Source organism: Molossus molossus, unplaced genomic scaffold (genome assembly GCF_014108415.1).
Source record: "Molossus molossus isolate mMolMol1 unplaced genomic scaffold, mMolMol1.p scaffold_m16_p_11, whole genome shotgun sequence".
In the NCBI taxonomy this organism is placed as follows: domain Eukaryota; kingdom Metazoa; phylum Chordata; class Mammalia; order Chiroptera; family Molossidae; genus Molossus; species Molossus molossus.
This window is the reverse complement of record NW_023425346.1, coordinates 95,476,060-95,499,580: the sequence shown is the minus strand read 5'-3', so window position 1 is coordinate 95,499,580 and position 23,521 is coordinate 95,476,060. Positions and strand designations below refer to the sequence as shown.

At 46.8% G+C, this 23,521-nt stretch overlaps 2 protein-coding genes across 2 annotated transcripts in view; both read left to right on the top strand.

The window, feature by feature from the left end:
- The window catches only part of SERPINE2 (serpin family E member 2), a 56,385-nt gene that overhangs the window by 8,051 nt on the left and 24,813 nt on the right, over positions 1-23,521 (top strand). The gene's annotated exons all lie outside the window — the stretch shown is intronic.
- On the top strand, positions 13,120-18,856 carry LOC118625058. Its single transcript, XM_036253359.1, has 3 exons — positions 13,120-13,574; positions 16,984-18,583; positions 18,671-18,856. The coding sequence occupies exons 1-3, from the start codon at positions 13,120-13,122 to the stop codon at positions 18,710-18,712; spliced, it is 2,097 nt and encodes a 698-aa protein (XP_036109252.1). The 3' UTR covers positions 18,713-18,856.

Below are 23,521 nucleotides of genomic sequence, written 5' to 3'. Positions count from 1 at the left end.
AAAATTTGTCACCTCTAAATAGTACTTGTCCCCTGCTCATTTTCTTCCTTAGTATAGTGTAGTCATCAGGAGTGTGGATGATTTGCAGGTCATTGGTTTTTGGTCTGAATCTAGATTTGATCTCTTACCAACTGGAGGCCAGGAGATCATAGCCAATTTGGTAAACTTTTCCAAAACTCAGTTTCTGTGCATGAAAGCAACCATGTTCTACGTCTCATGAGGACGGAGCAGAGAGTATACTCCAGGTGCTGAGCACAGGGCTGAAAATGAAGCTGACTTCCAGGGCACCAGGGGGTGGTGGGGTTCTGTGTGTCCAGGTGAGCATTGAAGTCCTGTGGGACTGATGTTTTCATTCTGTCTTTGACCTGGTGAATGAGCGACCTGCTCTGTGCATTCACATGGTTTGTTTCCAGACTCCTTTCCTGTAACACTCTTGGTTGGCAGTACTCCCAGTAATCAGCTGGTCATCTGTCCTTCCCGCCGGCTTCCGGGTCTCCAGGGCTGGCTGTGGAGCAGAGATGGTCGGTGCTGAAATCAGCTCCCTCTCACTCCTGTATGCGGAAACGCGAGCAGCTGTGTTCCCAGGGGGCCTTTCCAGGGGCACATTTCAGGCCGGCTGTTTTTCCTTTCTTTTTTTTTATTTTTTTTATTTTTTTATTTTTTTTTATCCTCACCCGAGGATACTTCTCCATTTTTTGGTACAGATAGAGTGGGAGAGAGAGGAAGGGAGAGAGAGAGAGAAACATCGACGTGAAGGGACACATCGAGTGGCTGCCACCCGCACGACCAACCAGGGCCGGGGACAAACTGCAACCGAAGTACGTGCCCTTAGCGGGAACCGAACCCGGGTCTCTCCGGACCGCAGGCCGACGCTCTAACCGCTGAGCCAAACTGGCCAGGGCTGTTTTTCCTTTCTTATGTTAGTTATGAAGAATGAATAAATGTCTGTGGAATAGGAGATCATCTATTTGGTGTAACATTTTAGTCTCTGCAAGTGTAGCACCCAGAACCTTCTCTTTTTGTTCCTGTTTTTCAGACTGTGGAAAAGTCATTCTTTCTGCATCCAGTGATGTCCAGATACCCAGAAATAACCATTTAAAACTTACACTGAATGTATTTGAAACACGTGGTTATTTAATTATGATTTGATTCCCTCATTATACAAAGGGGTTCTGTGAATGTTGAGTTAACTTCAGCAAACATTCTCAGATAGGAAATGTATTCTATGCTGCCATTAATAGGACTTTTGGGGAATGTACTGGCTAATATTCATTTGAGATTTTATGTAGCACTCAGCATATGTCCACATCTGAACTGTTGCTCGGACAATGGGATGGGAGAAGCCGCGGAGATTCTGTGTGATGACTTAATTATAAAGAGAGCTTTCTTTCGAAAGGTGTGGATTTTCTCTTTGAAATTAATTTACCGATAGACTCACTTCATCTTATGCCAAACCTGTGTTCATTTCTTAATGAAATGTTAATTAAAATAGCCATTTGGAGGATTAGCCAGAGATGCTAAAGTATTCAAAGTAAACCTGTTCTTGTGCAGCAAGGTGGTAAATTATGAATATTCAAGTGCTAATCAGACTAATGTGAATTAATTCAGCAAGCCCTTTCAGCGTAGTTGTTCCCATACACATGTATACTTTATCACTTATTAGCCTAAAATTTCTGTGAATAGGATAGCATTTTCTCACATGTACAAAGACAAAATTATGCTTTTATCTCACTCTCTACCTGTGTTCTACTTATGTGTGTGTGTGTGTGTGTGTCTTTTCTGTCCTGATAAGAACCCTCAAAGATTTTTTGGTCTGATTATTTTCAGCTCCTTTCACAGTACCTGCCCAAAAGGTGCTTGAAGGGAGGAGAAGGGAATGAAAGACGATGAATCATCAGTGTGTCCAGTACTGTTGGGTACATTTTACATACGATCTTGTTGAATCCCAACAGCCCTTGCAAGGTAGAGATTGGTCCTAGTTTACAGGTGAGAAAACTGAGATTCAGGTGTGCGCAGCACCCTGCTGAGATATCCCCCCATGTGTCTGTGCCGTGGAGATTTCCGATTCTGGAGCATCGTGTTTGGTGGTTGACGGCGGTGACGCAGTGGTGGCTGCGCCGTGATGCAGGGCCCACAGTGAAAGGTCAGAACGTCGCTGCACAGAGGATGCATTTGGGAGTTAAACCAACCTGGGCTTAAACCCCAGCTCTCTGCTTGGTAGTTTTGTGCCCTCTCTGTGCCCCATTTTCATAGCTGGAGAAGGCAAATGATGAGGATGTGACCTTCCTTGCAGAGAAATACAGGGAAATAGGAAGTATAGTGATTTAGGTCACTTGGCAAGGTCAAGGCTTTGGCAGGGTGAGAGCTCATGTCTCTGCGCCTGTCACTTGTCACCTCTCCGGATGCCAAGTCTGGGCACAGTGTGATGACAGATCTGCCACCACCTGCCACCCACCCTTAATCAGCCCCCAGACCACCCCACTGACCTGGGGACCGTTGCCATCTATTCCTTAAAGCCACTTGGCTGGTTCGTGTCTCCTTTTACCATGTTCTTCCCTCTCATGATCTCAAAGACGAGTATTCCTAGAGAGTAAAGAGATTCCCCAAGACGTATTCTGGGTGAATCTGGCCCACACAGGTCTTCAAAGGACCAGAGGTGGCAGCCCTGTTGTATTTGGGTGACATTCAGTTTAAGACCTAGTGTTTGAGCACTTGCTATGTATCAGGTGTTCTGAGGGACACAGAAGTCTCCACAACACAGAGCAACTTTGAGGATTTTTGTATTTAGGTCGAACAGGCATATTTGTGATAGTTGAATAATACAAGACAGTCTAGAACAGTGGCACACCATCGTGGAGGGAACAGTTAGGGGGTGTATTGCCTGCCGAGGATTTAAACCCAATAGTGAAACTGCATCAGAATTGGGTAGCTTTCTGCTCTCCTGTGCCATGGTATGAACGAGTCCTCCCCGGAGCAGACCCGCCACCCTGACCCTCAGTGCTGCACTGTGTCAGTAATCTGCCCAGTGAGTGCTACAGATGAGGTGTTCGGGGGGGTAAGACTGGAGGGATCGGTTTGGAAACACAACCTCAGCGCTTGCTTGCCTTCCCTCCATTTTCCCAGGGGAAAGAAAGGTTGTAAATAAATACTCAGTGGTGCCAAAGGGAGAAGAAAAACCATAGGATGGGTCGCCAGTGGTGCTGCATTTATCTGCGTGATGTCCGAGCAGCCGCCTGCGCAGGTGGCTGTCCTGAGATGGCATTGCTTCGGGGACCCGCGGCGTGAGGCATAGAAGATAAGCCAGATCTTGTCAGGACCCCAAGGACTGTTACAGGTCAGAGAGACTGACAGTTTCCAGACCCACGAAAGATGGAAGAACGGAAAGATGGTCCCTTGGCCAATTAGCATACTCCCCACATTAACAAGATCCCATTTGTTACGGGAAGGTTAATTAATAAGTACAGTACAAAAGCAAGTAAGAGAGATGATGGTTCAAGTCACAGAACTCACCCTGGGTTCGTTCCCTGTGGCCTAAGGCCGCTCCCACTCAGCCGGAGCACAGGAGGCCACTGTCCGCTGAGCTCCACGTAGCAGGTGCCTCCGTCCCCAACTGATGGGGATGTCGTGTCACATTACCGGTAATAGAAGATGTTCGCTCTTGATGACAGGTTATTGAAACATCATTTTTGCATCCTGTCATTATTTCTAATTCGGTTTCTTAATCTGTGGAACAAAAGTTAAAGGTTAAAGGTTTGCATATGTAACGAATGACACTGAGTTGTGAGTGTACTTTAATTCATTCAATAAATACACATCAAGTGTCTACTGTGTTATTTGACTTTAAATTTTCATGGCTTTTTTAAAAAATCCTCACCCAGGGATATTTTTCCATTTATCTTCAGATAGAGTAGGAGAGAGAGAGAGAGAGAGAGAGAGAGAGAGAAACATTGATGTGAGAGAGACACATTGACTGGTTGCCTCCTGCAGAACCCAACCAGGTCCAGGGACCAAACCACAACTGAGGTACGTGCCCTTGACCGGAATTGAACCCGCAACTCTTTGGTCCGTGGGCCGACATTCTAACTGCTGAGCCAAACCAGCTAGGGCAAATTCTGATGCTTTTAATTCTTTGCTAGTTTGATTATCTTTTTCTTTTTAATCTTCATTGTTGAGAGTATTACCAGTACTGCTGGTCACTCTCATCTTAGCTAGTCGGGTAAGTTACAGCTCCTTTCTGCTTTTCACCTCTTCCTAATTTACCCTATAAAGACATTGACAATCGCATTTAATGTGGTTGTATGTAAAGGCAAATGGACACCCGTGTTTGCCTGGAACTCCCTAGTACTGCCCACCACGGTCTACTCTGTTTCCTAGTCCTTTAAGTACTTCTGTGCACTGCCTGCCTGCAGCCCAAGGTCAGGCCGAGCTCGCCCTTCACCCTGTGACGACATCTTCTGTTGTGCCTGAGCTGTGGGGCAGGACCTCAGAACCTCACGTCATCCAGGAAGGCACCTGAGTGTTGAGCCAGCTCTAATGCTCTGCTAGGAATGGAAGATGCTCGTGAGCCCGGTAACCTCCCTTTTCCCCAGGCCCCAGTCCGGGCGCTTCTTCACTGGCACATGTCACTTTGACAGTCCCTTCGTCATCCTCACAGACTCGGCCGACGCCCACCTGATCAAACATCAAGGATCCGGAGGCGTCCTTTTAACTCCGGGGTGGCGCTGTGCGCACTGGAGAGGTCCCTGCTTGGGCTCCCGAGAGAGGATGTTCTCATCTCTGCGTCCCTTTCTCCCGGCAGGCTTCTTGCTGCCGTTAGGGAGATTTTCTCTGGGCCACGGACGTTTGAATCAGTCAAGTCTAGGAGTGTTTGTTGTCTCAGGAAACACAGCCCTATTAAAGCCATTGTTTTGAAAGTCACCCAGAGCATTAAAAATCTCAGGTCATCAATTCGTAGTGTGGAAATGTAGTTTAGGAGGTTGGGGTGCTTCAGGCAGGCAATATCGACTTAAATGCGCGGAGTGCTTTAAGACAGCGTTTGATTGTACATTTTAAAACAGAGAGCACAAATTGAAATTCCTCCTGGGTGCTTTAAATCATGCATTATATGTGCAGTATTTTCAATTAGCTGCAGAAAAAAAAAAATCTGTTCCGTGTGGCTCTATTTTTACAGCTGGGAATTGCTCTGAGAACACAATTGACTATTTCATACATGTGAGATTTATTTAAATGACTCACGGGGCATTTGCAATTTAACCAACAATTGGAAATATTGTTGCCGTGTGGCAGGTAAAACGAGGAAGTCATTTTACATTCCTGACGAGGTGCTCCAAGCCCAGGATACCGTTAGCCCAAGGGGTAGAGCAGGGCTGAGGTTCAGTCCTTTCCTGGATTGCGCCACACTGTGGACAGAAAGAGAAGGTGCTGCCCGAGGATTGGAGGAACTGGTGCCCTCAGGAGGGACGAAGCACTAAGGCGTTCTCCATCTCTTTCCGGTTTTCACGTCCCAGACAAAAGAAAGATCAGATTCGGTACAAGGAGCCCCATCCTTTCCCTGGCTCTTCTCTGATTTTCTGTCCACTCCACCCCACCCCCTTCTTTGACACCTGTTTCACATCAGACATCACCAAGCGTCCTGGTATAGAAAGCCAAGTTGAGTCTTGGGATGGACCTACCTTGCCCTCCATGGTGGTGGACAGACATGGCCAGGAGTTTGGAATGCATGTTCCCACGGAAATGACGTTAAAAACAGTGGTCAGTAGCCCTGGCCGGTTTGGCTCAGCGGTTAGAGCGTCGGCCTGCGGTCTGGAGAGACCCGGGTTCGGTTCCCGCTAAGGGCATGTACCTCGGTTGCAGTTTGTCCGCGGCCCTGGTCAGTCGTGCGGGCGGCAGCCACTCGATGTGTCCCTTCACGTCGATGTTTCTCTCTCTGTTCCTCTCTCCCCCTCCTACTCTACCTGAACAAAAAATGGAAAAATGTCCTCGGGTGAGGATAAAAAAAAAAACAGTGGTCAGTAGACATGTGCTGTTAGTTGGTACTGTGTTAAAATGCATTCTTGCTCCTGTGATTCAAAGTATGGGTTAATTGGGCATTCTGTGGGCAGCATTAAAGTCCAGCCCACCACTTCTTAATTTTCACCGGATCAGGGATTCTCAACCAGGGATGAGCCTCCTCTCTCTTCCAGAAACATCTGTCAATGTCTGCGGATATTTAATTTGGTTGTCATAATTGGGGAGCGGGGCACTACTAGCATCTAGTTGGGTGGAGGCCAGGGATAACGCTGTAATACATCACATGCTATAATGCACAGGACAGCCCCCACCACACAGAATGTCAACAGAGCCAATGTTGTGAAAGCTTGCTCTAGAATTTCTTTTAAAAAACGATTTCCCCAAATCCTTTGGATTGCAACCTGCTTATAAGATGGTGGCCTCTGTCATCGGGGTTAGTACATGAAGCGAATCGTGCCGAAGATTGAAGGCCTGCCTTCCTCGTCAGTGCCTTTCTGGCAAAGAGCACCAGGGCCGGGGCAGATGCCGGGGAAGAGTGGTGAGCAGGACAGACAAGGGCCCTGCCCCACCCACAGGCCCAAAGAGAACGGGAGATGACAAATGTCCTAGTCCGAAAGGAAGCATGCACGGAAGCCTGCAGCTGGGTCGGTTCTGCAGCCTCCCAGGGGGAGCGCGTACATCTAGAAGGAAGCCAAATCCAGACCTGGAGGCCAGCGCACAGGCCGTGGGAGCAGGCTTGTGTTTCATTGTGAGAACTTAGGGAAGCCACTGAGGGGTTTGCCACAGGTCTTGGTGCTGAGGGGCGTGGTCAGCCTTCCCCATCGGCAAGGCCACTGGGGCAGGGCAGGCAGTGTGTTGGGTGTAGGAGACTAATGTCTGGATTGAGGGCAGAGGAGGAGGAGAGAGTAGACCATTCGGGAAGAGCTGTCGAGCTTGCTGGTCCTAATGGGGGCAGGGGAGGGATGAAGGATGACACCCAGACTCTCAACTCAGGTTCTTGGGTGGATGGGGCGCCCACTTACTGAGCTACAGCACCTGCAGGAACAGCAAGCCTAGGGAGAGTGAGGAGGACTTTTTCCTCCTGTCCGAAAATTTCTGCCAAAATGGAAAAAATGACTTCTATCATTCTACACAATCTTTTTTTTTTTTTTTTAAAAAAAGAAAGGGTTTTAGAGTCTGCAATGCTTGCTAAAATGTAAGCTATTTCTCCTAGATTACCTCTTCTTTTTAGTTTCCATCACAATAGGTTTCCAGTGTAGCTCCGGTATTTCTGAATGGCCTCGTTGGGCAATCATCGAGCACTTTCTGCGTTAGATGTTTCCTCCCTCTAAGCAAATAACCCAGTGACGAGACCCAGCTTACAGTCCAGACTCCTACCCTCGAGTCTCTTGACCACTGCGGCAGGGCTTTTAAAAACACTGGAATGTTTTAAAAATTGTTGTAGTCTAATCGTGACTTACTTCAGTTTACGCTGGTAGGAAACACTTTTCCTTATTCGTAGTCCCGGCCCTCTTGGAAATAACACTGAGAAAGTCGGCAGAGCCTGACGCCCATTTGGTGTTTCACCCAGTGACATCGGTCATTTCCTGCCCCGTCACCAGGGCCATCTTGGAGGCTGCATGGGCCCAGCTGCTTCTCCCCCAGAGCACAAGGCCACTCAGGTCACCTTCCCTGAGGACTGGTGGCCAGAGGTAAAACTCTGATAAAGTCACATGCTAGCTAGACCCTTGAATCCTTCGACAGCAAAGACATGAAAATGGGCCACAAATGAAGAAAAGACCACAAATAAATAGAAAAGGCAGCTTTTAAAATTCCTTTTAATTTTTAGAAATTGGAATCTGGGGATGTTTTGTAGTTGAGGGGACTGGTAAGATGGATTGGTAAGTAGACCCTCAGAGGCTGAGGGGAGAGACCAAGGACGCCCTAGCTCTCCATGATAATGGCAGTAGATGGCAGCTTTGCTTGAACCCTCAGTGTGTTCAGTTACTGATCGAAGAACCTGAGATGTGTTCCCCCTTTTCATGCCTCACAGCAGTCCGTAAGGCAGGGACTGTTGTTATACCCATTGTACAGATGCAGAAACTGAGGCTCCGTGAAGTTATGTACCTGTCAGAGTCACACAGTTCATTGTAGTGGATGTAGGGGTATGAACTTGGGTGGTTTGTCTCAGGAGCCTTTAGAGGCCGAGAAGTCTAAGACTTGGAGCTGTCACAAATTATGGAAAGGCACAATTAAGCAAACACATCATTGATATATTTCTTAGAATATTGACATTTTTAGTGTGCTTGCAGGATTGGGAAAGGCAGTCAAGTAAATAATAAATGATCTGTGTAAAGGTGCCTTTGTTTGCTGGCTAACATTTTAAAACATGGGGTTTTTTTTTGTTGTTATTTCTGATATTGACAGAGTTGTAGATTCCTATGCAGTTAAAAAAAATACTGCAGAGACATCCCATATACCCTTCACCTAGTTCCTCCAAAGGTAACAACTTGCATAACTACTGGGCGCAACAGTAAATACCCCGACTAGGAAATTGACACTGGTCCAATTCATCTACCTTATTTAGATTTCAATAGTTTTACAGGCATTCGTGTGTGTGTGTGCGCGTGCTGCTGTGTGATTCTATCACCTGTAGATTGTGTGGCCACCACCACAGTCAGGATACAGCATAGTTCTATCACAAGGACCCCTCACGTTACCCTTTGACAGTCGTACCCACCATTTCCCTCCCATCTTCCCCAACTCCTGGTACCCACTAAAATGTTCTCCATCTCTACATTTTTGTCATTTTATAAACAGAATCATACAGTATATAACCTTTAGTAATTGACCTTTTACTCTGCAGAATTCCCTTGAGATCCATCCGAGTTGCTGTTTGTATCAGTAGTTCATCCTCTTTCTTGCTGGGTAGTGTTCTGGGCTATGAATGTGCCATGGTTTGTTCAACCGTTCACCCATCGAAGGACATCTGGGTAGTTTACGGTGTGGGGCTATCACCAGTAAAGATGCTGTGAACACTGATATGCACTTTTTTGTGTGAACGTGAATTTTCATTTTCCCGAGATGGATGTCCAAGACTGCTAGATCATGTGGTTCAATGCATGCTTTGATTTGTAAGGAACTGCCGAACTCTTTTCCGGAGTGGCTGTACCATTTACCATTCCCAGCAGCAATGTTTGGGTTTTCCAACTTCTCTGCATCTTCTCCAGCATTTGGTGTTATCATTAGTTTTTCCTTTAGACAGTCTGATGGGTGTGTAGTGATAGCCCATCGTGGTTTTAATTTGCACTCCCTAATGTGAACGATGCCAAACATCTTTTCATGGGCTTATTTGCCATCTGTGTATCCTCTTCAAAGAAACGTCAGTCTATGTCTTTGGACCATTTTCTGACTGCATTGTTGTTTTTACTGTTGCATTGTGAGAGTTCTTTATGTATTCTGGGTACTAGTCTTTGTCAGATTTGTGGTCTGCAGATATTTTCTCCTAGTCTGTAGCTTGTCTTTTCATCATTTTGCAGAGTCTTATGTAGAGCAAATATTTTTAATTTTGATGAGGTGTGGTCTTACCAGTTTTTCCTTTTTGGAGGGAGGTCATGCTTCGTCTGGATTCTGATCTGGGTCACGATGAGCTGTTTGTTAGGTTATGGCCCCAGAGTAGACCTTGTCTTACAAAGAGTATAAGGTGACATGATGTAAAAGTAAACATAGTTCCAGAACCTGTTTCCAGAACCATCCATGGTACCTCCTGACACGGGGCCTTTTGGCCCTTGAGATGCGCTGTCTAGGACACTGTCCTGTGCTCATTCCTCTGCCCTCTGTCTGCTCACAAGCAGCTCACTCTCCAGTGTCACCTGCGTGGCCATCCTCAGGTGCCCCCGGAGCCCCGCTGACCTTGCGGAGCAGACGGTCCTTGTCAGGCTGCGTTCCCTGAGCCTTGTGAGCTGTTGAGCAGCGTCCCCTGTCATGTCTCCGCCCACTAGACAGCTGCAACCTCCCCGCCTATTGTGACAACAAGAATGTCTCCAGATGTTGCCAAATATTCCCCGAGGGACATACTGCCGGTGGAGAACCAAGGCTCCAGTCTAGACCATCGGCTCCGGGAGCAGGGGGGCCAGCTCCATTTCCGTGCACACCCCCACCTCACCACCGGGCCTGTCACATGGGTCCCCCCTGATATTAGAGAAGTGGCTAAAGGACAAACTGTACCTTTTCTGAAAGAGCGCCTTGAACATAGGACCCTGATTTCAAAAGCATCAAGTGGTGGAGTGAATTCAGCCCCAGACTTGTGGAGTCCCTGTCCACACGGGAGAATAGGGGTGCCCGGCCTTCTCCCTGGCAGACGAAGTCAGGTGTGAGTCTGGAGATCCGGCCTGATTGAAACCCACGTCCTCTCTCAACTCTGCCAACGCGGGGCCCTCGCCACCTAGACAAACAACCCCCGCGTTCGCGGGGCTCCCAGGGACTCTGAGCTCTCCTGTGCAAAAGAGGGCATGCCGGCAGGCAGAAGGGTACCTCCGCAGGTGGCATTTTGGGGGTAATTGGTGCAGGGTGATACTGGAGCCCCCGTTCCACATACCTGCTGAGTGTCCTTTCCCTGTAGCTGGGCCCTGCCCCCTTTTCGTGAGGAAAGGGAGGGAAGTGGGGGTTTGGGCTCAGTTTTACTTAACTGATCAGTTCAGAAAGTTCCCAGGAGTATGTGCAGTGGCCGTAAGAATAATTTTGTGTATATGTGTGTGTTTTCGGTTTTTCTCTCTGTACCTGGCAGTTTTGTTCCCTGAACCCGAATGATAAAGCTGGCTTTGGTTCAAAAAAACAAAAGGCTCTGGTGGGGTGGGGGTGGGGTGGAGACTAGGCTGAGGGTGGGGAGCGGTGGTGGGAGCCCAGGCCGGCAGGGGGTGACTGATGATGTCGCCCGGGCCTGTCCCCTGCTGCTGCTGCCTGATGGGAAGGATGTCAGCGGTGCCGGAAAACCCACAGCCTTTGGAGGCTGAGGCTCAGCTTCCCCCTGTGAGAACGGCTGCCTGGTGAGGGGCCTGGTGTGGACACACACCTGCCCCTGTGCTCACACAGGAAGCTGGGTAATGCAGCCCCCCCGCCCCCCCAGGCTGTGGAGGAGCCTGGTCTGATAAGGGGGCTGACAGTACAGAGCTGTCATCGCTGGTCATGCAAACCCTTCCTTCTGGGAGCCACAGGGAATCTGCTGGGTGCCTTCCTCTCCCATGTAGAGAAGCCTTGGATCGGAAATTCCAGGGAGAGCTCAGTGACAGTTGGCGTCTGTGCAGTTGTAGCTTTGACAAGAAGCAGCGTGTGACTTCAGACTGAAGCCTGGATTCTACATGAAGGAGTCAGGCAGTGGTATCTTATGTGACCCCTTGGGGAGGTGGAAGGTGCGCCTCCCTGCGTGCCAGCAGGCTTGCTCATCCTTGGCCCAACATCCCTGACCTCAACCCCCTGGATACCAGTACATTCCCTCCCAGGTATGATGACCAAAATATCTCCAGGCACTGCTGAGTGGGGGGGGGGGCAGTGGAACCCCCTGTGAGTTGGAAACCACTGCTCTAGAGTAACAGACATTCTGTTCCATTCTTGTTCCTAGTAAGCTGTGGTCACTTGTTTACTCCGAGTAGCTGATGATGTAAGCACAGGACAGAGAGGTAGAAAGAGGCTGTGTTACCTCACCTCTTCCTGGGCCAGCCCTTTAAACGCCATCACAAGGGCAGCTTGACACATTGGCCGAGAGGGTCCGTGTTCAGACCCCTCGTATATGATCTGTGGGACCTGGGAAGGTTATTTCATTTTTCTGGACTGCCGTTTTCATCATCTGTCAAATAGAAATACTCATGCCTACTTCTCAAGTCAAGGGTTCGGCTAGACGGTGAGTGTCTGAAGCCCAGGTACAGCATCTGGCACATGGAAGACACTCCGTAAACATGGCCACTGTTCTTGAGCACTGAAGAATGCATTCCACAAGTTGGAAGCCAGTGGGGATTTTTGTTTATTTATTTATTTGTTTGTTTGCTTATTTATTTTCTTTATTGATTTTCGAGAGAGAGGAAGGGAGGGGGAAAGAGAGATAGAAACATTGATGAGAGAGAAAATATATTGGCTGCCTCCTGCATGCCCCCCACTGGGGATTTGGCCCACAACCTGGGCATGTGTCCTGACCAGAAATCGAACTGGCGACCTCTTGTGGCTCAACCACTGAGCCACACCAGTCAGACGCCAGTGGAGATTTTTAAAGTTAGCAATAAAACTTACTGCTGCCTAAAATAATAACAGAATCAGTTCATTTCCAATGGGCTACAATTTATTTCATAAACATTATTGAGTTCCTACTCTACACTGGGTACTATGCTAACCTCAGGGAATAAAAAAATTAATATGCTATAATCCCTGCCATGACATATCGAACATGTAGATTTAGTCACATGAATGGTTCCAGCCATGTGCATCGAAACAGAACTGGCACTTACTGAAAAAACTTCATCTGAAATGGTCTGGGGCGTAATGGGGCGTAGCATGCATGTAAGCATATGTAAGGGGCCCTCGCTGAACTTCCCAGCCCCTCCTGTTTTTCCAGCCACTGCGTGTTTTCATTCAGGTTTTTACGATCCTGTGATTGAACCACTGTTCTTGTGCTCTGCAGACTTCTCTGCTCCTCCTCGCTGCACATTTCAGCCAGAGTTTCCGCTCGGGGTTTTTATAAACAGAAAAGGGGTGCCTGTTTTAAGTGATGTGTTCATTGTAGGAATTTTTAAAAATATACAGAACAGTATAAAGAAAAATAAACGATACTCATATTCCCACCATCAGAAATAAGTATAGAGATAATACCTCGATATTCATCTTTCTAATCTTGTGTGTATGTGTGTGTGTGCGTGTGTGCGCGTGTGCCTGTGTGTTACTTTTACATAGTTAATTATACCACAGCTTTCTTTTTTTCCGTTTTTATGCAGAATATATTACTATATCTTTATGATACTGTGTTAGGTGGGTGTCATGAACTGACCCTTGTTGGCTATCATGGGTCATGGTCTCCCAGACGCATCCCTGAGCCAAGGGTAAAGTGCAAATGATCCACTGAGGAAGGCCCCCAGGTGACATAGTAAGATGGTGGGGAAAGTGGGTATTAGAAAGGGGAGCATCCGACCAAGGAGGGCTATCTGGCGAAGTCCCCTACTCGGCCTCATTCTGAAGAGCTCTGGTGATCTGTGCCACCTCGAGGTGAAGAAGCTGGGCTCTCGTACCCCCAGAACAGTCGGCAGTCAGTGGCTGTTGACCTGTGGGGTAGAGGAACGGTGTATGTCTGCTCCCAGCCCCCGGAAGCCCCCTAAGAAAATGGTCTCTCAGCAGCAGTTCTCTGAAGGCGACAGCAGCAGACTATTAGCAACAAAGCACACAAAAGCTGGAGAAAGGTGCAAAGCTGGTGAGAGGTCACCCCTGGTGTCCCTTCCATCGGAAGTCGAGGTTGCAGTGATCATTGCTATTACAATTATTTATTGCAAAGAAGACTGTAATGATTTTGTCATTCGAAATAACTATACGGTGAACATTTCTAGACCCAAGTCTTTTTTTTTTATCCTCACCCAAGGATATTTTTTGATATTTTGTTCAGATAGAGTGGGAGGGAGGGGGAGAGAGAGAGAGAGAGAGAGAGAAACATCAATGTGAAAGGGACACATCGAGTGGTCGCCACCCACACGACCCAACCAGGGCCGGGGACAAACTGCAACCGAGGTACGTGCCCTTAGCGGGAACCGAACCCGGGTCTCTCCAGACCGCAGGCCAACGCTGTAACTGCTGAGCCAAACCGGCCAGGGCGACCCAAGTCTTTTTTATTATTACCAGACGGGGTTGATTGACAGACGGGGTATTATTGTTCTAATTGGTATATACATTTTTAAGACTATGCGTACCAAAAATTGCCTTTCAGAAGGATTTTAATCAATTTACACTTCTAACATTTACTCATCTTTTTTTTGCTAGCAACACTCTAGAGAATATCAATTTCTCAGCTATTAATTGAGGTCTCATCAACAACATCAGAGTTTTTCTGAAGCATCAGAAAGGTCATGTTCATGGTCCAGCTTTGAGTATAGAATGAATATATACAATCTCAAAGTATGATTTCTGAAATGTGTCAAGATGCTGTTGTAGAAAAAAAAGAGTTTGCAATTTATTGAAGTGTTTATGAATTCGTCATCGTTTTTTATCATGTATTTTTACAAGTACTAAAAATATAATTGGTTACCAAGTTGAATACTTTTTTGTGTCTAAAAAGGTGCCACCTTCTTTTAAAGATTGAGACTCACTGGTCAGTATCACCATACTGTCTTGAATTATCTCTCGGCTACTGATGAGGAAATTACCCATTTCAACTATTGCATCTTAAAGATTTGTCAATGAGAAAGTCTGTAGGACTTGATACCATAAATAAAACAGATTTAGCGACATAAGTCAGTAGATTGAAAAACATATGTTAGCACCAGTAAAGGTTTTTTTTGAACATATGCACCCACCTCCACCCCCATCATGATCCTCTTACAGAGACATTAAAACACACCAGCAAGGTCTTAGTCTATGTCTCGAATAGTCTAGGGAAGCTACAAAGATACAGACAGGGCTTTATTAAGATGGAAGAGTTGTGTTTGACCCATTTTCTTAGCTCGATCCTCCAGACTTTCTAAATAGCTGTTGCAGTAAAAAAATCAGGGGCTATTTCAGGTCTTGACTATTGAAGACACGAGGAAGGGAGCCGACACTGACTGAGCACCTGCTTGTGAGCCAGATACTGTGCTAGTTACTGTCCGTCCTTCTGTCTGTGCTCGTGAAATTCCCATGAGCACCCTGGAAATTTGATGTCCAGTATGGTGCAAGAGAAAGCCGAGGGGGATGGAGATTGTGACTTGCCCTGGAGCTCTTAGCTGATAGTAGAACTGGAATTCGAACCTTACATTTCCCTCACATTTAGAGGAAAAGGGAATACATGTTTCATAAGCTTGTATTTTAGAAGATAGATACCTAACAAAGCCTGAACTACTGTCGTTTTCCTCAAACGAATGATATGTGGATAAAAGGCATTTGAATGTCAGAGTATATTTAATAAAATATGTGTCTCTTCATAGGGGGAACTTTTAAGATATTGCCATACCTTTCAGTGGCCGAGCATTTTTTCCTGGGTCCCTTTAAGTTCATTTTGAGCTAGATTAATTAGCATCATAGATCAAGTACACACTTTGAAGTCTGATAGAAATTTAAGAAAAAATTCGAAGAGGTCTGTAAGCCTTTCCCCGTAGCCTGAAAGAGGGCGTTTAAAACCATCCGGCTGCCATCACTTTGATCAGTCAGTGTTTCCTGTGTCTTCTCTGCAGTTTTAAAGATGCTGACTCATTCTGATAACATTTTACACACTTCCCAGGGTACCAAAATGCACTTGACTTTTGCTTGTGCATCTAACTTTCTGCCTTAAGACAATGTGGCAGATGTTTGGAAAATGAAGACGGGTTTGGGTGGACATAACTCAGTAATGTTTGCAGAGGTCTGAGAGACCAGAGTCCTCTGCCCATTAGAGGGCCGAATTTGAGGTTCAACCCCAGTTGTCTGTGGGTCAACCCCTGAAAGTCTCTAGACTACCTGTTGCCGGACACCCCAAAGAGCTAGATTTTGCCTGTGGGTAAAAGTATTGGTGAGAAACATATGACATGGCTGCCAGGCAGCTCAGTCCTGCATAAGGCCACTTAGAAGTCTCAGTTTGGCAGCCTGATACCTTCGCTTTACACTGATTTCTTTGGGAAGAAAAACTGTCAGGAAAAACCGTGGGCAGACGTCATGATTCTCCATATAATTGGTGTCTTCTTTTCTCTGCCTCCTGGAATCAAAAGCAGAATAATAAGGGGCTCTAGACACACAGAGAGAGATGGATATGACAGTGAGGAAATGTCAGCTTTCATTGAGGGGGCTGGGGCTGGTCATCATACCCGCCCCCCGAGATAAATTAGGGGACTCTCCTTGTCATGCTGTGTGCCAGTTCATTTCAGACACGGGCATCGTGAGCATCCCACACTGAGGATGGGACTCGCAGCCTTCACATGAGGGTGATCCAGTTTGATTATTCTGACCCCACCTCCGTGCCCAGCACCGTCCCCCAACTTTTCATCAACCAGCGTGCCTCCCCTGGGCTGGATGGCCTGGGAGGCAAGCTGATTCATAGGGAAGCAGTCTCTCTCTCTCATCATTTGAATTTCTGTATTTGGTTATAGTCCAGAGAGTGATGTAAATGCATTTTGGACTTTCCACATTAGCAATGCCCAGTATTCCCAGAGTTAATTTACAGTTTATTAGGCAAGCATTCTCAGATGGTGGTCTCTAAATACTGACTCCCACGAAAAGGAACTAGAGCCCCCTAGAAAAGTGGCTGATTCCACCCAGGACAGGCATAATGAGGCTGGGGTATCTTGTCAAAACCAAAAAACAAAGAAGCTAATGCAACTACAGGTGGTGTGAGCCAACGTGAAGAGGCTCATCTTGAACATCAATAAGGATAATAAAATTTTAGTGGATCAAGACCCTTAAAATATGTTTAAAAACACGAGTTTATAATTATACTGAGAAAACAAATGGGAAAAAAACACTCTGGCAAACTCTGAAAGTGTTGGGCAACTAACTAACTGTTGTGAGAACAATATAGGGAAGGGCTCAAGTATTTACCCTGCCTTTGCTCCTACAAGTTGAACTGCAGGACAACCAAATAGCTGGTTATGGAAACTTCCTTTGTATAGAAGTGCTCCAACTAGTGAAAAAGGAAAGTTAGAATTACAGTAGCACCATCGGGCATCCCCTGATCAAACAGTGCACTTAAGCGATGATCATGAGTAGCTGCTGACGTTACCAAAAAAAAAAAAAAAAAGACAAATGGCCACTGTCTTCCTCCAGCACCAGGTAGAGCACCTCTATGAAATAATCTCACAAAAAAAGAAACTGGAATCTGATCAGCCTCTGGGGCAGAGGTGACACACTTCCTTCGAAGAGCCAAGTAGTGAATGTTTGTGGTTTTGCTGGTCATCTGATCTCTTTTGCAGCTGGGCAGCTCTGTTCTGCTGATTGTAGGAGCTTGAACACAGCCACAGACAGATCAGAGAGGGTGGCCAGGTCGCATCCAGGAGCGTGCAGACCCCTGCTCCAGGTCCACCCTAGGAGCTTGAACACAGCCACAGACAGATCAGAGAGGGTGGCCAGGTCGCATCCAGGAGCGTGCAGACCCCTGCTCCAGGTCCACCCTAGGAGCTTGAACACAGCCACAGACAGATCAGAGAGGGTGGCCAGGTCGCATCCAGGAGCGTGCAGACCCCTGCTCCAGGTCCACCGTAGGAGCTTGAACACAGCCACAGACAGATCAGAGAGGGTGGCCAGGTCGCATCCAGGAGCGTGCAGACCCCTGCTCCAGGTCCACCCTAGGAGCTTGAACACAGCCACAGACAGATCAGAGAGGGTGGCCAGGTCGCATCCAGGAGCGTGCAGACCCCTGCTCCAGGTCCACCGTAGGAGCTTGAACACAGCCACAGACAGATCAGAGAGGGTGGCCAGGTCGCATCCAGGAGCGTGCAGACCCCTGCTCCAGGTCCACCCTAGGAGCTTGAACACAGCCACAGACAGATCAGAGAGGGTGGCCAGGTCGCATCCAGGAGCGTGCAGACCCCTGCTCCAGGTCCACCCTAGGAGCTTGAACACAGCCACAGACAGATCAGAGAGGGTGGCCAGGTCGCATCCAGGAGCGTGCAGACCCCTGTTCCAGGTCCACCGTAGGAGCTTGAACACAGCCACAGACAGATCAGAGAGGGTGGCCAGGTCGCATCCAGGAGCGTGCAGACCCCTGCTCCAGGTCCACCGTAGGAGCTTGAACACAGCCACAGACAGATCAGAGAGGGTGGCCAGGTCGCATCCAGGAGCGTGCAGACCCCTGCTCCAGGTCCACCCTAGGAGCTTGAACACAGCCACAGACAGATCAGAGAGGGTGGCCAGGTCGCATCCAGGAGCGTGCAGACCCCTGCTCCAGGTCCACCCTAGGAGCTTGAACACAGCCACAGACAGATCAGAGAGGGTGGCCAGGTCGCATCCAGGAGCGTGCAGACCCCTGTTCCAGGTCCACCGTAGGAGCTTGAACACAGCCACAGACAGATCAGAGAGGGTGGCCAGGTTGCATCCAGGAGCGTGCAGACCCCTGTTCCAGGTCCACCCTAGGAGCTTGAACACAGCCACAGACAGATCAGAGAGGGTGGCCAGGTCGCATCCAGGAGCGTGCAGACCCCTGCTCCAGGTCCACCGTAGGAGCTTGAACACAGCCACAGACAGATCAGAGAGGGTGGCCAGGTCGCATCCAGGAGCGTGCAGACCCCTGCTCCAGGTCCACCCTAGGAGCTTGAACACAGCCACAGACAGATCAGAGAGGGTGGCCAGGTCGCATCCAGGAGCGTGCAGACCCCTGCTCCAGGTCCACCGTAGGAGCTTGAACACAGCCACAGACAGATCAGAGAGGGTGGCCAGGTCGCATCCAGGAGCGTGCAGACCCCTGCTCCAGGTCCACCCTAGGAGCTTGAACACAGCCACAGACAGATCAGAGAGGGTGGCCAGGTCGCATCCAGGAGCGTGCAGACCCCTGCTCCAGGTCCACCGATTTATAGGAAGTGCAGAAGATGGCACCGCGTGAATGCAGCTAACAAAATCTAGACTGGGAAACTCGATAGGACAAATAACCTGGCTCTTCAATCACAAACCTCCAAGGAAAAAGTTAAAAATAAAGTAACTAGAGGAAGATTTTTTTTAAAGACAAGGGACATACCCCTTGCATTGTGTAGACCTTATTCAGATCCTGATTCAAATAAAATATTAAAAAAAATAGAAGAGAATCAGGAAAATTTGAACACCAACTAGATATTTAACAAAAGAATTATCCATTTTTGAGTGGGATAATGATATTGTGTGTGTGTGTCTATCTATCTATATATAGATAGACACACACACACAGATATATATGTGTATGTAGAATATATATATTCCTTAGGTTTAGAGTATGTGTTGAAAATATTTTAAATTATATGATATTTAGAATTTGTTTCAAAACAATTTTTGTTTTAGAAGAAATAAAATAGGCCATAAGCTGATCATTATTTTATTTGGATATTGGGTACTAGGGGTTTATTTTATTGATGCATATATTGGAAATCTTTCAGGACATAAGGATTTAAAATGTATTTATAACAACATGTATCACTGTAGACATTCTTTAGAGAATGAAAGGGATGGCGTACTCTCCACTCTCAGACACTTGTGGGTCCTGCTAAATCAGAGGTGAGTCGTCTGGCTAAGAGTTGGAGCCAGAAAAGTCTAGTGTTTTTTCTCCCCAAACTGTTTTCATCTTAGTTGTTAGAGCAAATAAAGCCGGTAGATATCTCATTAGCTCGTGTGTTACCTAAAAAATCTATTTTATTTTGTAAAACAGAATTTATTAGGTTGAAATTAAGCTTCACTTTCTACGCTGATTGGTTTATCAGTAGGGATGTTCTCTGAGTCCGGCCTTCGCAGAACTGCCAACGATTCTTCACTCCACTAAATCTCCTGTAAAGCTCGAAGCAGTACCCATTCCTTCGAAAACATTCCCGCACTGAGAAGGAAAGGTCTGGAGGAAGAGAGACTGGAAGTTTGTGGGGAAGGAGAAACTCACATTTGGAAGGATGTGTCTGTAATGATGGCTTTATTTATAGGTTTATGATTGTTCTCCATTGATGGTTTAAACTAGAATTTAAAATAAATTTTTTACTGGTATGAAAAAGATTACTCAAGAAATGGAAACAGTCCAGCCAGTGTGGCTCAGTGGTTGAGCATCCACCCATGCACCAAGAGTCGCCGGTTCGATTCCTGGTCAGGACACATGCCCAGGTTGCAGACTGATCACCAGTAGGGGGCATACAGGAGGTGGCCAGTAGATGTTCTCTCTCATCTATGTCTCTCTCTCTCTCTCTCTCTCTCCCTCTCTCTCCCCCCTTCCTCTCTCTAAAATCAAAGAAAAATCTTTTTTTAAAAGGGAAACATATTGATGCAATGTAGTCCAGTTGTATAACATCTTGATTCTCTCTCTCTTATTTGAAAGTTTAAAGTGTAATTTCTTTTAAAAATAAACAGGGGGTTACTTAGTTCTTCCCGTAATGAGAATCCGTTTGTCCTCCAGAGACTAAGCATTTCAAAGCCTGAAAATTTCAACGGTTATTCCATGTAAAATATTGTCTATTTGGACATGAATATGTATCGGTACTAGGAATTTTATAAGCCTGAATTAATTCGTGGGTCGGCATCCACTCTCCTGGCGGTGGAACTTTGGAGAGAAGTAAAAGCTTAGTCTCAGACGTGCACATAAGCCAGGTGAGTTCAGACGAGTGAGCAGTTAGCCCAGGAAACCGAGGCCAGGAAGAAGTTATGTCCAGGATATCCATCAAAGCTAGCTCTGAGTCCAAGTTCTGCACAGCCCTGACACTGTCCTGACACACTGTTACGAAACCGCACAGAGTCATCTCCCAAAAACTTCCCCAATCCAAGAAGCCGAGAGAAACACCCATGGCATCCGTCCCCCACTTCATAATTCATAACCCAGCAAAATTCTGCTAAATAAGATGGCTCTTTATTTGGAAGATTGTCTTTTTGTCGACTCTAAGACATTGGAGCTGTTAAATTTCCATCTGTTACTGATTCTTTCTACCTGTATTACAGTCTCCTACATAGATCTATCTATAGCATTTAGGTGAATCAACTGTGAGGTATCAGAGGCAAAACCAATTTGATGTCCTTTATGAGTGTGCAGATTCAAATATTTATTCTAATATGTGCTAATCCAGGAGGGTTTCTTTAGGAGGCTTAGGGGGTATAGATTCGGTGGCATACTGAAGGTAGAAGCCAGAATAGACAACAATGCAAGAGTCAGCAATTCCGATTGATGAAGTTGGCACCAATTATTGGACTTGACCATTTGTAACAAATATTGTACAGCTCGTTTTATACTTATGATGGCTTTTGGTCTATTTCATTTTAAAAGAAGAAATTTCCAGTAAAAAAAAAAGAAAGAAAGAAGGGAAGGAAGGAGGAGAGGGAGAGAGGGAAGACAGACACAATGTCTAATTTTTAGCTAAAATGAGCAAAGCTTCCATAATTGGGATTTGGAAGCTCTCCAACATCCAACAGGCTGAAAGACACTTGGGATTGTCATGGTATTAGAACCAGTCCTAGGTGCCAAAATCAAAATAGGCCACGCTGGCCATAGGGAAGCCCCCAGTAGGAGGGTATGTAGGTCAGTTGCCTGCTTTGAATTTAGACAGGCTGCCTTTGCACAGTTATTTTACTATGAAGCTCTGGAGAAGCCCCAAATGCTCTAAAGTTTTTGAAAAATGTGCTTGTTTCACAAAATGAAAGAAAATTGCAACATCATCTGGAACGGTGACCTTGGTGGTTCACCCCGTGGCCCAGGGTGCTGGTGGCAGGCGGGAAGCCCCTGCTGCCAGCCCTCTGCTCACCCCGTGGATTTCGCATCCCTGGAAAGTGTGTGGCACCAACAGTGACTCAACAATCATTTTCCTAGTCACGCTCAGTAAGTAGGACTTCGGTGCAATGAAAGAGAATGAGCGAAAGTAGAAAATACATGAGCCATCAGGTTTAATCCCTTGTGTATTTATTGAGCATCTGCTACAATCTGGAGATGAAAGGAGACAGGTGCATAGAAAGGAAGGTGAGGGGACATCAGATGCCAGTTTCACCTAATGCTGCCCCTGGGCCCTTTCTTTCTTTCTTTCTTTCTTTTTAATCTCTAAAGTCCCACCTACTTCACTTTTTATTTTTCCATTACAGTTTCCATTCAGCATTATTCTGTATTAGTTTCAGTTGGATTGCACAGTGGGCAGAAAATCATGTACTTTACAAGGTAGTTCCCTCTGTCTGATATTTCAAGTACCTGCCTGGCCCCGTACATAGTTATTATTACATTATTGAGTGTATTACCTATGCTATAACTTACATCTTTGTGACTATTCTATAACTACCAATTTGCACTTCTCAATTTCTTCATCATTTTTATCCAGGCCCCCAACCTCCCTCCCTCCCCTCTGGCAACCATTGGTCTGTTCTCTGTATCTATGAGTCTGTTTCTGTTTGGTTTATTTTGTTCTTTAGATTCCACATATAAGTGAAATCATAAGGTATTTTTTTTTCTCTGACTTATTTCACGTAGCACAATATCCTCTAAGTCCTTCCATGCTGTTGCAAAAGGTGAGATTCCCTTCTTTTTTATGGCCGAGTAATATTCCATTGTGTTAATGGACCACAGCTTTTTTATCCACTTGTCTATTCAGGGGCCCAGTGCCCTTTCTTTCATTCCTGAGCACTTACCTCCTAAGAGGCCCCCTCTTTCTTGCTCTCTGCAGACACTCCCAACCTCCCAAGTGGGAACCGGGCCTCACCGGGGCTTCTGTCCAGACGGGAGGAACCAGTTAGCCACGTCACAAATTCTGCTTTTTTTTTACTGGCTGCCACGTTTAGGTTCTTATTGAATGAAAGTATTTGCTTTTTCATAAACATGTGTAAGTGTCCTACCTCTTATTTGTCACAGCCCAAGAGAATTCAGTAAATGGTAATCAAGAAAGAAAGCACATTTTAAAAAATCGCCATAACTGAAATCATTGGCATAAACAGTCCATCCTCACAATTGATAAGTTTACCAATTTTCTGCCCTATCATAGATTTAAGGGAGTCGCTAAAATTTATTTTAATTAAAGATTTTTTAGTTGAGAGGAATATGTTCATGTGAAAACATCAAGTATAGGGTGTATAGTTCAAAGGTAATCATGGCAACCTGGGTGGTTTCTCCCTTAGAATGAAATCCAAGGGCCCTACCAGGCTCTGCCGGCCCCTCAGGATCCGCCCCTCCTTCTTTTCACCTCCTCCAGGTTCCCTATGTCGCAGGCACCCCCACCTCTGACCCCAGGTGTACCCCCACTTCCAGGCCCCTGCCTTGCCCGCCGTCTGCCTGACAGGCCCGTCCGAACCCTGCTCAGAGCAGTGCTGGGCCTTCTCATCGCCCAGGTCTCACCTCACACGTCCTTCCGCAGAGAAGGCTTTTCTGACAACAACCCTGACCCGTGTTGCCCCACCGCAGCCTGTCGTTTGCTGGCGTCGCTTGTCATTGTCCTGGGCCTGATCTTCCTCCGAGGTCACTTCCTTGCTTCCTGATGCATTTTCTGTCTCCCTCTGGAATGGAACGCAGGAGGGCAGAGGTCTTGCTGGTTTTGAACAGCTGCATGCCCAGCCAGCAGGCGAGGGCCTGGCACAGCCGGCACTCAGTCAGTGTTGGTCTAATTGAGTGAGCGGTGGTTATGAGCGATAAATAACCCTTAGAACGGTGCCTGGCACAGAGTCGGGACCTACCAGGCAGAAGTTTCCTTCCTCCCCTTCGCCATCTCCCCAACAGCATATTGTCAAA